Source organism: Canis lupus, chromosome 23 (genome assembly GCF_011100685.1).
Source record: "Canis lupus familiaris isolate Mischka breed German Shepherd chromosome 23, alternate assembly UU_Cfam_GSD_1.0, whole genome shotgun sequence".
In the NCBI taxonomy this organism is placed as follows: domain Eukaryota; kingdom Metazoa; phylum Chordata; class Mammalia; order Carnivora; family Canidae; genus Canis; species Canis lupus.
In genome coordinates, this window is record NC_049244.1 from 8,825,391 (window position 1) to 8,841,130 (window position 15,740).

The window sequence follows — 15,740 nt, forward strand, 5'->3', positions numbered from 1 at the left end:
TGCAATCATGGAAAGCATTAGGGTAGTGAGAATATGACGTGCAGTGTGAGGAATGAGGTGCAGAACAAGCAGGGATACTGATGGATAAATGACAACTACTTACAAGTACTGTGAAGAAAAAAAATTTTGGAGAGGTACTCAAACAAGGCACACAGGAAAAGCAGCTCCCTTATGATATTTTCCCCTCCCCTACCTCAACCCCTGCCTGCATGGAACACAGAGATGGTAAACTTACAATCACAATGATGAAATCGAGCCAGCACCAGACACTGGTGAAATACTTCCCAAATCCAAAGGCCACCCATTTTAGACCCATCTCCAGGATAAAAATGTATGTGAAAATATGGTCAGTACAATTAAGTAAATCTCGGATATTGGGTCGTTCCTCAAGGTAAATATCTTCAAATACCTGAAATGATAAAGCATAGCCATAGGCCAGGTTGAACATTTGCTTAGAATTACTTGCTGCCTTACTTTTCAGTTTTTCTTCCTTATTTGAATAGACTAACATCTCTTTTGGTGATAAGGTTTTGCTCAAAAGGTATTAAGAATGAAATTTCCCAGTGGAATCAATTCCTTGAGTAAGTAAAACTGGAAGAAAGAATATTCTATTTCTAGACTTCTATTGCCACAATAGCTCCCCAGGCTCTCATCATTGACCTCTAAAATACGAAGATATCTTCCTACTAACAGATCACACAATTTTCTTGTCTTCCTGATCCTTTCCACTCTTGCCAACAATATCTTGCCAACTTTTCCAGAACCACCTAGTGGCACATTCCATCTCTTTTATCCTCCTAGTTACCTTATTGGCTCTATTCAGTGGCTCTCCATTGCTCATCACACCTTAATGCTAAACACCTTAGTCCACACTCTAGATTCTGCCAACCCTGAGGCCAATGATCTACAACAAACAGCCTTACCACAGTGCTCCCGATGTATGTGCCCATTTTTGGTGTACCAGGACATGCAAAAGTTGAGGAAGCTCTGGGCTAGAGCTTCCAGTGTAGATTACTTTGAATATTAAATATATGTTGAATGTGATCATGAAGGTGAGACATCCTATCTTCTGGAGAGTCCCTTTTTCATTGTACATACAAACATTCCCCTCATCTTAAGTGTGTATGTGGTTCTTTAGGGTCTATATAACTAGGGTAGAAGCTGTCCTTTGGCCTTTACAGAGTTACTGAAAATGAAAAAAGAAGAATATAAGGGTCCCTGGTACTGAACCTGTCAAGATATTTGGGCAAACACTGAAGGCAAGACCAATTTCTATTGGTCCTGCTGTTGGGTACTAAGGTAATCCTATAGCCTCATGGCCCTAGGGAAAATAAATGCAAAAGAATAAAACAGTCTAACATCCAACTCCCAAGTGGGCTCTTGATTGGAGAAAACACTCCACCTCCTCAGTTTGGTTGATATTTTCTTTGGAAATTTCCTTCTTCCACCAAGACAATTAGGTGCCTGTTCTGCATGGCCCCTATGTCATCTACTGCTTCTTTGACTGTATCATATGGCCCTGGTCTACAATTGCTTGAACCACATCTGTCTTTCCTACTAGACTCCACACTCCTGGAAGTTAGGGACTTGTCTGTGTGCCTTGAAGAGAGACAAATCTAAATTGTATTGGAAGCTCATTTCCTCTCTTATCTTGGAGGCTGAGCAACAAGCTGTCTCAGCAGATCTGAGTTTGCTCACCTGAAGACTAGGCTAATATTGGCAACTGAACTTTGGAGCCTCCCACATTATAATGAGACCATTTCCTCGTCCAGAAAGCTCCTGTTATTACCCAGTTGCTTGGACCAGAGCTTCCCAAACTCTAATTAGAGTCCCAAAGCACTTAAGTTCTGTGGGTCTAGGGCAGGTCCAAGACTGCATTTCTAAGAAGCATTTAGACTGCTGATCCATATACCACATACAGTGGCAAGGGACTAGATCTTTCTTGTCTCCATTTGTCTACAAATAAGTTAAGTGAAACAGGACCTGAGTCCTTCTCGTAGAACCCTCTACATTGTGTGTTCAGTCTTGCTCTGCTCAACCTACACTTGCCTCATCAGAAGCCATATGAGACCAAGGAGGATGGTACCACGTGTCCCTGACCATCTGACAACACCATGCTTTCCCACTGACTAGCCCATGGTTTGGTAGACACCTATTATCATTTGTGGAATAAGTAAAAGAATCCTATTACTTGAATAAGAGTAAATAGCCAGTGAAAATGTAAGTACTAGAAGACTACAGGGACTCCTAGACCAAGGATTAGCAATAAAAATTAATTAAGAGAGTTCTCTGCAATGGTTTAGAGAAATTTACTTTTTTTTTTTTGCTTGAGAAATAATTTACAGTGCATTAAGTATATAAATGGAGATGTGTGCTGATCATAGGCTCTGGTGGGCCCCAGTGTGTGCTCATCTCCTTTCACCTAGAGATCACACAGGTGTAAAGCACTAACCAGGAAGGTAATGGTGAAGAAGCAAGACATTTCCTTGTACCTTCTAATTGTTAGCAACTTACTATGAAATGTTCTGTGACTCTAAATCAAAAAGGGGAACCTAAGTGCCATTTACTTATGCAACAAATAGTTTAGTTCTATATTATGGCCATTTTAAGGGAAAATATAAGATATAAGAGGAGGGAGGGAGAGAATGAGAGAGAAACATGTAGATGATAAGAGCTACTAATAGCTAGTTATAGTTATAGCTATAGCTAAAGCTATAACTCAAGTAGGGGAGGCTAAGAGAGGGCAAGGACCAAAAGGTGAGGAGAGAGAAGGAAGGAGTTTAGGACTATAGACTATGGAGGCATGGATTTGGAGTTATTTCCAAACCTCACTGGAACACACTACACCTTGACCTGGAAGGATCTGCTACGTGCATAAAGCAGTATCTATTTGACTCTTCTCTCAAGGGGCCATGACTGATGGAAAATGGAAAATGCCGACAACTTATTACATCCTAATCCAATCTCCCTGTAGCCTTCTCCCTCTAATGTTCTACCTTTAGGAAAGCAGCATTATGGTTTTCCAGAAAAGAGAGGTAGGAACATTGCTGTCTAGATTAAGAAACATTTAAGATACAGTGAAAATGTCTAGAAATTCTTCAGGAATGAGAGACAGGCATGGGATTAAGGGCTAGACTCCAGGAGCCACTTTAAAGTACTGATTTGAGTCATGATTCCCTATAAGTATATTTTCTTTGGGTTGGGACTTCCTAGTTGGAGCAGGACTCCAGAAGTTGTGCAAACTCCTGCCTCAAGGGGGACCAGTAGCAGAGATCCCACTTCCACCTGGTCTCCCCGCATTAACAGCCCCATGTCAGAATGTAGCCCAGCCACCTGGCCCACAATGTCCCCACAAAGACTGTGACAATTTACCAGTGCCCCACTGCTCAGCAGAATCACAAAGATAATAAAGCTCTCAAACCAGCTGTGTTTCACTATTTGGTAGCAGGTTTTCCGCAGGTTCCACCAAATGATCCAGGGGGACTTTCTCTTGTTCATGGAACAGCATGGGAAGCAGTGACCCAGGCCTGCAAGGAATGGGCAGTAGCACTATCTTTAGTGTCTGTAATGAGCTGCATTAATAACCCTAACTCTTTACCCCTCCCCTGTGCATGTCCGTTAGCTTTGCAATTCTTCCCACTGAAGAGGTAGAGTTGTATTCCCACCCCTTGAATCTGGGCTCAACCATGTGACTTGATTTGGCCAGTCAAGTAGAGTTGGAATCACACCAGTGATTCATACCAGTTGGAATCATACCAATTCTGAGCTTTAGCCTTGAGAGGCCTTGCATGTTTCTACTCTGGCACCATCTCCATAAGAAAGGAATATTTGGGCCAGCCCATTGGTTTCAGGAGAAGGGGGATGGACATGTGGTACAGAAGATGGGGCCCAGTTATGCCCAGGGACCCAGTTAAGCCCAGGCCAGACTGGTGGACTCCCAGTCATTACCATTCATATGAATAAAGCCAGCCAAAATAAGCAGAAATAACCAGCCTAGATGAGTGGAGACATGTAGAGGCATGTTTATTATTGTGTGCCACTGAGGCTTCATGGCTGTTTGTTGTGCAGCAATTTCTTTTGCAACAGTAAGCAGTGTCCTAAGGACTGAAGGGAAGAGGTAAGGATGGGAACAGGCTCTGTGAACTACTCAAACCACACATGGAAGAATCTGATCAATTGTCAAGGTGTTTATACATAGCTGAGCATTTGACCTCAACACACACCAGCCTTCAGCATGAATCACATCACCCTTCTCACCTTGTCTCCTCCACCCATCCTCCAAGTTCCATGGATGTTAATTTCATGGTGATTATAACATTCCATTCCTTTCCTCATCATCTTCCTAAACTACTATGAGGTCTCCTTAGTCTGACCCTGCCCTCCTCCATCGTTCAGAACATCAATAGGTTAATCTTCCTAAAAGGCTTTTATTCTTTTATGCCATTCCTCCCTTCTTCTAGAAACCAACTTTTCTTCTCTAACTTCACTGTTGACATCCTGTACACACCTCAAGCACAGTCCAAATGTAAGTCAGGATAACTAACTGTCATCTATCTCTAACCTGACCTCTACCCCTATGGGCAGTTTGGGGACTGCTAAACAATCTGGAATAAGTTTGAAACTCATACTTAGTGTCTGTTCTGAGACAAGTCTAATGTCAAACTTATGGAGAAATTTTTAATTTTAGATTCCTTCATTCATTTAAGTATCTATCAATCAATCAATCTATCTATCTATCTATCATCTATCTATCTATCTATCTATCTATCTATCTATCTATCTATCATTTATCTACCTATATTTGTTGAGCCCATAATCTGGGCAAGATTCCATTCTTACACTAGAGATACGTTATTGATTAAGTCACTGCCTTTATTTTTAAGGACCTTACAAGAGAAACAGACACAAATAAATTTCCCATAATGAATATAGGAGATAATAAAGGCAGATAGGAAGGAACCACTATATACACTTTATTGATTGCTTATTGTGTGCCAGATATTCTTCTAGGTGATTTACATTCACTCATTTATTTTTTTTTAATTTTTTTTATGATAGTCACACACACACACACACACAGAGAGAGAGAGAGAGAGGCAGAGACATAGGCAGAGGGAGAAGCAGGCTCCATGCACCGGGAGCCCAACGTGGGATTTGATCCCGGGTCTCCAGGATCGCGCCCTGGGCCAAAGGCAGGTGCCAAACCGCTGCGCCACCCAAGGATCCCCTACATTCACTCATTTAATAGCAAAAATAATCCTTTACAGTAGATACTATCATAGCCATTTTATAAATGAGGCACAGAGAGGCTAAGTAAATTGAACAAGTCATACAGCTAGTAAATGAAGAGGCCAGAATTGAAATTAGGCAGTCTGGCTCCAGAGCCAAAGCTCCTAACTACAGTATTGTTCTTCTTCCAGAGAAAAATCTTGGGGGATGTGTTTAGGGTCTGGCAGGTCTCCATTCAACCCTAGACTTATGGTCATGTTCCTTTGGTCTATCACCTCAACTATATCCTGACAGTGGATGTACTGGGGGCAAACATATTGGCCCAGTGGGATTTCCAGGAAAGTTTTCTAGAGTTTCTACCCTGGTTGTTAGACTATGTTAGTTGAACCCACCTAAAATCAAGAATTTCCTGAAATCTCCTTTGCCTGGGTCTGATAATAGCCCTAAGAATCTACGGATGCCCTCTCCTTACTTCTGCCTCCAATAGAAGTAGAAAGAAGGAATCTATCAAATCACAGAGCTTCAAAGAATAACAGAATCTCATTCAAATATTCTGTAAACTGAATGCAGAAATACTTCCACTTACCTTTGGGAAAACATCGCTCTGGTTCTTTTTTGAGAACCATTTCAGTTACCCGCCCAAAGGGATCCTGTGGATCAATGGTGCTACATTCTGAGAACACACTGGCAGTATCAGACTTCTGCACATCAGAACAAAGGAAAAGGGGAAATATTTACCAAGACGGTCTCTCGCCATGGTAGCACCTAATACCTTATTGTATGACTTTTTAGGAATGAAGCTAGCTAGGCAAAGGATTCTAGGTATAGGTGTATCTAGAAAGTGTCCCTCTCATTTGGTGATTTTTAAAATTCTCTGGCTAGCCTGACTTTAAGAGAGAATTCTCTAACTGTTCTCCCCTGGCTGAGAAAAGGTGAGATATATAAAGACATGGTATCTCAACCTTTTCCTCCCTACAAATCATACCTCTGATATACTACCTAACTCCAAATAAGGAGGCTGGGTGATGAAATGAAGGCTAATTTACTGAGACTAGTTTTTAGCTCTCTCAATTCCTGGAATTATAGGTCTAGACTAGTGGTTCTTGTTGATTTTGCCCTCAGGAGACATGTTGACAATGTCTAAGGACACTTTTTATTTCACAATTGCGGGATACTATCAACATCTAGTGGATAGATGCCATGGATGCTGCTAAATATCCTACAACAGACAGAATAGCCAGCACAAGATGGAATTATCATGTCCCAAATGTGATAGTGGAGAGGTTAAGAAAACTTGGCCTTTGCTTAAGATCTGATTCTGGCACTTTGCTCTGCATTTATCCTGATACTTTAATCTTGATAGCCATAGTGGCTATCTTGGAGAATGTGTATGGATAAGCTATATGTTCCTTCTGGAACACCCTGGGAAAATTACCTTTTGGGGATCTTGTTTTGACAAACATATGTCATCCTCAGAGAACACGTCAATTTCCACACTTTGAGCTCCTGGGCTGGTGGACTTCTTGGTCTCCTGATGGAATTCAAAGGCCTGACACTGAAAAGCCCAGAGTAGAATTAATATGCTTCTTGGGCTTCTCACTTGAGGTAAAACAAGTTTGAATTGTGACATTATTACTCTTTTTCTTTTTACTTTTTAAAACTGCTCCTGGAGAATCTCAACATAAAATAATTCTGGGAAAACTACTAAAGGAAACAGATAACCAAGCTTACTCAAAAGTCATATAATCAAACAATACGGTTTTGGTACAAAATTGACCTAATAATTCAGAGGTGAAACTTACTGTATCCTTTCACTTCAATGACTAAATGATAAATTACTTAATAAATGGTACTAGTATAATTAGTTATCCCTGAAAATATAACATAATGCCAGAATACAGTAAAAATAAAAACCATAATGATTTTATATACTGATATAAAAATAGATGAACAAAAATGATAGAAGACTAATTTGGAAATTTTTTTTATTCTTTGGGGTACAGAAAGTTGGCTTAGTGAAATAGAAAAAGATATGAGAAAAATGAAAATATATTACTTTTTAAAAATAAAAAATAAATTTTGTCTGATGACCTGCAGGTATATTCAAGACAGACATGAGAAGTCATGCCTTAAGGTGAGGGTTTCATCCTAAAATCTGTGTGAGTATTCCTGTGACTATGACACAGTAAAGTCATGATTTAAGAACAATTCTCCCATTTGAATACATGCATTGATATATTACAAACACACACACACACACACACACACACACACACACACACAAAACAAGTAAATATGGCTACGGACCAGACACAGAACAGAAATATGAAATGGTGACAATTTAAATAAAGCATGTAGCAGGTAATGGTGACTAAAAGTGTCCCATGTGAGGAAGAGAATCACAGCTATGTCCAAGGCTTGAAACTGTGGACTGGGCTGAGTTCTTGCACTTAAGAAAGAAAGCCAAAATGAGTTATGGCTAATGCTTGGAATTATAATTATACACAGCTGCATATCTAGGAAGCAGACGGAGGTACAGCCTCAGAAATAGGATCTGGGTAAAGGTCCCCACTGGATCTGAAATATACTTTGTGTCACTGTTAGACAAGAATCCCAAATTGTCAGTGTAAGATTTGGTTCTGCAATGGTTGCCCTAAGAAGGTTGATTAAAGATATCATAGAACCTAGACTGCAAAGACAGTGACAGATCCTCTAACTAAAGTTGAAATTTAAACTAACCCTCCAAAATATAGGAGGAAACAAACAAAATCAGTAGCCATAAAAATTAACTACTAGGTGAATTTACTTGAGGAAAAAATGAAATTAATATAATAATCTAAAGTGTCATTAAAATAAGTAAGTTCAGAATTTAATGAAAAAGATATGCAGATTTTCACTTCCTAGATGGCAGTATAAGGAGCTCCATGGACATGATATCCAGAGAAATGAGCATAAGTGTTGAAAAATATTTTAAAAACATCATTTAAAGTCTCTAGAAATTGTCCTAAGGTATACAGCAAATAAAGAAACATTTATTCAAAAAATCTTCAGAATTCAGTAATAGTATCAGGAGTCCATGGCAATTGAGCCACGATCTTCCCTCTCTCTCCCCACCTTCCAGCTCAGTTTGATGGAAGTCCTACTCTAGGAAGCTATGATCAGGAAGATGGGGCTCCCTCTACCCTCAGCCCCCAATCAAGGGATATGTATCTTAACAGGAGGTGTAGATCACCAGTTTTTCTTAGCATCTCCAACTCTAAATTGAAGAAGCTACATTCCTAGTGAATATGGCCAAGAAATTGGGCTCTCTTTTTCAATCCAGCCTCTATTCATAGGATAGAGACTCTATTCCAGATTCAACAGTTTAAGAATCCTGGGGTTCTGATCATCCTCAATCCAGTTTGTTTAAGGGGAAGAGATTCCATGCAGAAAGAAGGAAGCTGAGAAGATGAGAGGCTACTGTCCTTCCAAGTACTTGGATCAGTACTAAGAGATTTTCTGTTCGGTAGGAGGCATTCCATAAGAAACAAGAACTCTAAAAAATTTAAAAAAAAAAAAAGAAGAAGAAAAAAAGAAACAAGAACTCTGAAAGCTCTCCTCAAAGAACTGACTTTATCCGGAATAATGTGGGGGAGTTGAAGCTTAAGGATATTCTTGAAAACAATGGATGGAGATTTTGATGGTAAGCAAATAAGAAGAGACTGGTCACTCTTCTTCATTAAAAGTAACAAATTAAACCACAGGTCAGCAAGTTTACCACAGAGAACCATGGAAAGAGACAGCTAAGAAGAATCTCCCTGGGGTCAAAACAAATCTCAAAGACTGGCTTTATAAGTATCCCTCCTTGAAATTAATTAGATCAGACTGTGGAGGAATTAATGCCCTGTGGTATTGTCAAAAACAATAGAGCAATTAGCCAGCAATTAGTTCAGCCTAAAATCTGGGTGTGATACCAAATAAGGCAGACAGATTAACAGAGAGATCATGGAAAGAGATAGTCAAAGAGAGCCCTGCTAAAATAACTGTCATCCTGCTGTGACTGTCTACAAATCCAAGGGTTGCCCTCTGAGTAGTAACACCAAAGATTTCACATTTGTGTGTGTGTGGCAAGGGGGGATATGGGGGAGGAGGGAATAGACTTCACTACAATAGTCTAGTCAAGTCACCAAATAAGCCCCAGAGAGTAGAAAAGGGAATCCGTTCCAGATCTGCTACAATACATTCGGTAAAATGTCCAATTTTAAACAAAAATGATTAAACATGGGACAAACCCAGGAAGTACGACCCACACATAGGAAGAAGGCGGGCAAGATAAATTGTGAAAGGGCCTGGATGCCAGAATTAAAAAACAAAGAGTGCAAATCATCCATTTTAAATATGTTCAAAGAATTTTAAAAATATATTTAATAAATAAAGGATGCTATGATGACAATGTGTAATCAAATACAGAGTATCAATGAAGAGATAAGTTATTTTAAAAAACAAATAAGGGATCCCTGGGTGGCGCAGCGGTTTAGCGCCTGCCTTTGGCCCAGGGCGCGATCCTGGAGACCCGGGATTGAATCCCACATCGGGCTCCCGGTGCATGGAGCCTGCTTCTCCCTCTGCCTATGTCTCTGCCTCTCTCTCTCTCTCTCTGTGACTATCATAAAAAAAATTTTTAAAAAAATTCTGGAATTGAAATGTGTAATAACTGAAATGAAAAATTCACTAAGTGAAGAAAGAATCAGTGAATTTGAAGAGGGATCAGTAGAGATTATGCAATCCAAAGAGCACAGGAAAGAAGACAGAAAACTTAAAGGAAACACAAAGGAATGTAAAACACCATTAAGCATACCAACCAGAAAGAAAGGAGAGAGAAAGGAAACCAGAATAATGGCTGAAATTTGACTGGAATTATTCATTTACACCTCTAAGGAGGTAAAACTCACAGTAAGATAAACACAAAAGGATCCAAACCTAGATATAATCATAGCAAAAATGCTGAAAGCCAAAGACAGAGGAAATATTGAAAGTAGCAAGAACAAAGTTGCTCATCACATACAAGGGGATTTCCCAACAAATTTAACAGCTGACTTTTTCTTCCTTTTTAAGTAGGCTCCATGCTCTATATGGATCTTGAACTCATGACCCTGAGGTTACAGGTCATGTGCTCTACCAACTGAATCAGCCAGGTACCACAACAACTGACTTCTTATTAGAAATAATGGAGACTAGAAAGCAGTGGAATGATATACCATGAGTGTTGAAATTAAAAAACAAATGTGAACCAAGATTTTATTACCCAGAAAAACTGTCTTTCAAAAATGAAGGTGAAATAAAATAGCACATAAACAAAAACAGAAAATTCTTTGCTAGGTGACCCATCTTACAAAAAATACCCAAGAAGATCCCTCAAGCTGAAAGTAAGTGATCCTAAATGGTAATAAAGTCCACACAAAAAAGCAAAGAGCCCAGGTAAAGGTAAATCTGTAAAGATGAGAAAAACTCATATTTCTTTTCCTTTCTTCTCTATACTTGATTTCAAAAGAAGTTGTCTAAAACAGTTTAAAATTAATGTATTGTTGGACATGTAACATATAAAAATAAAATAAATGTGGTAATTACAGCACCAAAAAGATGAATGGGAGCAAAGTTGTACTGTAGTAAGGAAATGACACCTGAAGGTAACTCAGATTCACAGAAACAAATGGAGAGCTGGAAATGGTAAATAAGAAGATTAATAAAATAAACTCTATCAATATATACTTGCTTTCTTTTCTCAGATTCACTAGTAAACATATATGAAGCAATGATAAAAATGTATTGTTGGGTTTTTAACATATATGGAAGTAATATGTGTAATAAAAAATAGTACAAAAACGTGGGAGAGGAAATAGAACTATATATGAGTAATGTTTCTGTATCTCACTAGAATTAAGTTAACTTACCAGACACCAATTCTGATAAGTTAAATGTATGTGACAGCCCCTAGAGCAATCAATAAGAAAATAATCCAAGAAATATTGTGAAAAATCATTAAAGGAATTAAGATGTTACATTAGAAAATATTCAAATAATGCAAAGTAAGGCAATAAAGGACGAAAAGAGGAATAAAAACAAATGAAACACATAAAAACAAAAAGTAAAATACTAGAAGTAGATAAACTAGACCAAAAATTAGATTAAATGTGAATGGGTTAAGCAATCTAACAAAAAGGCAGAAACTGTCAGACTAGATAAGAAAACAAGATCCAATTATGTACTGACTACAAGAGACACATTTTAGATTTAAAGATACAAACAGTTTGAAAGTAAAAGAGTGGAAGAAGATATCATACAAGCAGAAACCATAATAAAACTGTAGTGACTATATTGTCAGAAAAAATTAGACTTTGTAGTTTTTTGCTTGTTTTTTTACTCTTTTGAGAGAGCTCATTAGCATGGGAGGGGTGAGGGGTGGAGAGAGAGAGAGAGAGAGAATCTTAAGCAGGCTCCATACCCAGCACGGAGCCTGAGACAAGACTCAATCTCATGACCCTGAGATCATGACCTGAGCTGAAATCAAGAGTTGGACACTTAATTGACTGAGCCACCTAGGTGCCCTAGATAAAATAGACCTTGAAACAAAAAGATTTACTAGAGATAAAGAGGGACATTGACAAAAACATAAATATATCAGAAAGATAAAACATTTATAAACATATATGCACCTAACACAAGAGCCACAAAATATACGGAAGGAAAAACTGACAGAATTGAAGGGAGAAATAGATAACTCAACAATAATAGTTGGAGGCTTCAATAACCCATTTTTAAAAATGAACACAACTAAGTAGAAGATAGAAATAGAAGGCTTGAACAACATTATCTGTCAATTATACCTAACAGACACCTGCAGAACCTTCAACTTCAAAGAGCAGGATACACATAAGTGTATTGAAACTGTACAGAATGTGTTCTCTGATCATAATGAAATAAAATTAGAAATACAAAAAGATATTTTAAAAACTCACAAACAGGAGGAAATTAAGTAAAACATTCTTAAATGACCAACAAGTCAAAGAATAAATCACAAAAGAAATTAGAAAAGGACTTTGAGATAAAAAACAAAAATATAATATGCCAAAATTTGTTGGATGCATGTAGATAAAGTAGCACTTAGAGGGAAATTTATAGCTATAAATACCTACAATTGAAAAAAAGTCTCAAATCAATAACCTAAACTTCCATGTGAAGGCACAGGGAGAGAAAGAGAACATGAAATTCAAAAAAAGAAATAAGGATACAGTAAGTATATGAGCGGAGATTAATAAAATAATAGGATCAACAAAATCAAAAGCTGATTATTTTAAGTGATCAAGAAAATTGACAAAACTTTAACAAGATTTACCAAGAGAAAATGAAAGATCAAATTACTAAAATCAAGAATAAAAGAGGAAACATTGCTATCAACCTTACAGAAACCAAAATGATTCCAAAGAAATACTACAAATAATTGTATGTCAACAGTTATTTAGAAGCTTCAATAAATAAACCTATTCCTAGAAATACAAAAACTACCAAAATAGGCTCAAGAAGAAAGAGAAAATCTGAATAGCCCTGTAATCTCTGTAACAAGAAAACAGACTGAATTTATAATTTAAAACTTCCCACAGAGAATTCCAGTTCTGATCTGACATGTTACGAAGCCTGGAGGTCTCCACTCCAGCCCAACATGTGCAAAGCTAAACAAACTTGAAAAACAATAACTCTTCTTATAACCGTAAGAGAAGTGAGGTCCAGGGATCCCTGGGTGGCGCAGCGGTTTGGCGCCTGTCTTTGGCCCAGGGCGCGATCCTGGAGACCCGGGATCGAATCCCACGTCGGGCTCCCGGTGCATGGAGCCTGCTTCTCCCTCTGCCTGTGTCTCTGCCTATCTCTCTCTCTCTCTCTCTGTGTGACTATCATAAATAAATAAAGAAAAAAAAAAAAAGAGAAGTGAGGTCCAGGGAAAACTGCTGCCCCCCAAATTGAAGGGAAAGACAGCCTAATACAGAGAATCACGACTTAGCAAAGCAGAAACCTAGAAGAACAAACCTTTGTGGGAATCAGTCCCAGAGTAAGAAAACCTGATTATCGACAAACTAGGGGAGGCTCAGTGAGAACAAGTGTAAGAGATAAAAACTTGAGGGTCCCAGGCAACAGGCAGTCCCCATAATTTTGTGAGTTTTACCTCTTCGAGCTTTACCAGGTTCTCACAGTGAGTTTGGAAGAAAAAAAAATCCATTTGCTTCCATCAGGGGGAGGGTAAAAAGAATCATTTTGAAACATGCAAACAGGTCCTGTTCTTCACAAGGCCTTCCCTCAAGAGAAACTAGTTAACCAGAGTCTAAACTGCTGGGGTTTTATTAGGACCTGACTGACCTGGGGTGTGGGAAATACTCAATTCTAGCCAGCTCTAGATTTCCACCTGGAGGGAGGCAGATACCCAACTCCAGCTCTCACTAGCCATACTGACATGCACTATTCACAGTCCAGAAGCACAAGCTCTCTTAAAGCCTGAGATCTACTCATAGGACCACAGAGCTTCTTCATTCCCCTGACACCTCACCAACACATTAATAAAGACCTATTTAGAATATTTCCATTTACCCAGTACATCATGTCTGACTCTAAAGAAAAAATTAGAAGGTATATTAAAGGGCAAAAAATTAAGTTTGAAGAGACAGAGCAAGCATTGGAACCACATTCAATGCGGTAAAATTGTTGAAATTGTCAGACCGGGAATTTAAAATAACAATGATAAAAATACTCAGGGCTCGAATGGATGAAGTAGACAGCACGCAAGAACACAATATAAGCAGAGATGGAAATTCTAAGAGAGGACAAAAAAAATGCTAGAGATCTCACACATTGTAACAGAAATGAAGAATGCCATTGATGGGCTTATTAGCAGACAGAACACAGCTGAGGAAAGAATCTCTACTTGAGAGGTTTCAGTAGAAACCTCCAAAACTGAAGAACAAAAAGGAAAAAAGTATGGAGGAAAAAAGAAACAGAACAGAATACTCAAGACCTGTGGAGCGACAGGTGTCAAACATAAATATAATAGGAATACCAGAAGGAGAGGAGAAAAAAGAATAGAACAAATATTTGAAACAACAATGACTGAGAATTTCCACACAATGTTATGGGTCAATTATAATTGATAATATTTGGATGGACCCTGAAGACATTACACTCAAATGAAACTAGTCAGACAAAGACAAGTACAATGTGATATCACTTATGTGTGAAATCTGAAAAACCCAAATCTGCAGAGTCAGAGAGTAGAATGGTAGTTGACGGAAGCTGGGGGCAGGGGGAGAGTAGGGAGATGTTGATCAAAAAGTACAAACTTTCGATAAGAAGATGAGTAAGTTCATAGGATATAATGCACAGCATTGTGATTATAGTTAATAATACTGTGTTATATAGTTGAAAGTTGCTAAGAGAGTAAATCTTAAATATTCTTACCATAATAAGAATAATGTGACATGATGGAGGTGTTAGCTAATGCTGTGATGGTAATCATATTATAATATATAAATATATCAAGTCAACATATTATATATCTTAAACTTACACAATGTTACATGCCAATTATATCTCATAAAGCTAGGGGGGAAAGAAAAGAAACAGAAGAGAAAGAAGACCTCTTGACCCATTTAATGAGGCCCATATTAACCGGATACCAAAACAAGGCAGACACATTTTAAGGGAAAAAGCTAGGGATGCAAAATCTTTAATGAAATATTAGCAAGTTGAATCCAAATATATATAAAAGGCTAATATACCATGACTGAATAGGGATAATCCAAGGAATATGTAAGTGATTTAATATTCAAAATAAATGTTATTTATGGCTAGGATAATATGATTAGGAAATGTATTTTAGGGAAATCAATATACATTCATGATTTAAAAGAAAAATAAAACCTCCTAGCAAACTGGGAATAAAGGGAACTTCCTCAACTAAAATCTTACTTAATGGAGAAAGACTTAATGTTTCTACCTAAGATTAGGTGCAAGGCAAGGAATATACTCCTATGATTCCTATTCAACATTATACCAAAGGTCCTAACTAATGTAATAAGGCAAGAAAAAAAAAACCCATACAAATTTATTTTAAAAGCTATTTTTATTTACAAATGAAATAATTACTTGTGTAGAAAATGCTAAATAATCTTTTAAAAGCTATTGGAATTAATAAGTCAGTTTACCAACATTGCAGGATACAAAGTCAAAATACAAAAGCCCAGGACACCTGGGTGGCTCAGTGGTTGAGCATCTGCCTTCTGCTCAGGGCATGATCCCAGAGTTCTGGGATCAAGTCCCACATCATGCTCTCTGTGGGGAACCTGCTTCTCCTTCTGCCTGTGTCTCTGCCTTTCTCTGTGTCTCTCATGAATAAATAAATACAATTTTAAAAAATTCAGAAGCCCGTTCATTTCTATGTACTTATAAAGAAAATTTGGAAAGTGAAATTTTAAAAATTACATTTATAATAG

General features: G+C 38.0%; 1 protein-coding gene across 3 annotated transcripts in view; it reads right to left on the reverse strand.

Annotated features, from left to right (window-relative positions):
- The window catches only part of SCN11A (sodium voltage-gated channel alpha subunit 11), a 91,561-nt gene that overhangs the window by 27,412 nt on the left and 48,409 nt on the right, over positions 1-15,740 (reverse strand). For all 3 annotated transcript variants that reach the window (XM_038570472.1, XM_038570474.1, XM_038570473.1), the window contains exons 17-20: positions 6,665-6,784; positions 5,816-5,930; positions 3,373-3,527; positions 236-409 (exon numbers count right to left, since the gene is read on the reverse strand). In XM_038570472.1, the coding sequence (XP_038426400.1) occupies positions 236-409; positions 3,373-3,527; positions 5,816-5,930; positions 6,665-6,784 (564 nt within the window). The remainder of the gene's footprint in view (positions 1-235; positions 410-3,372; positions 3,528-5,815; positions 5,931-6,664; positions 6,785-15,740) is intronic.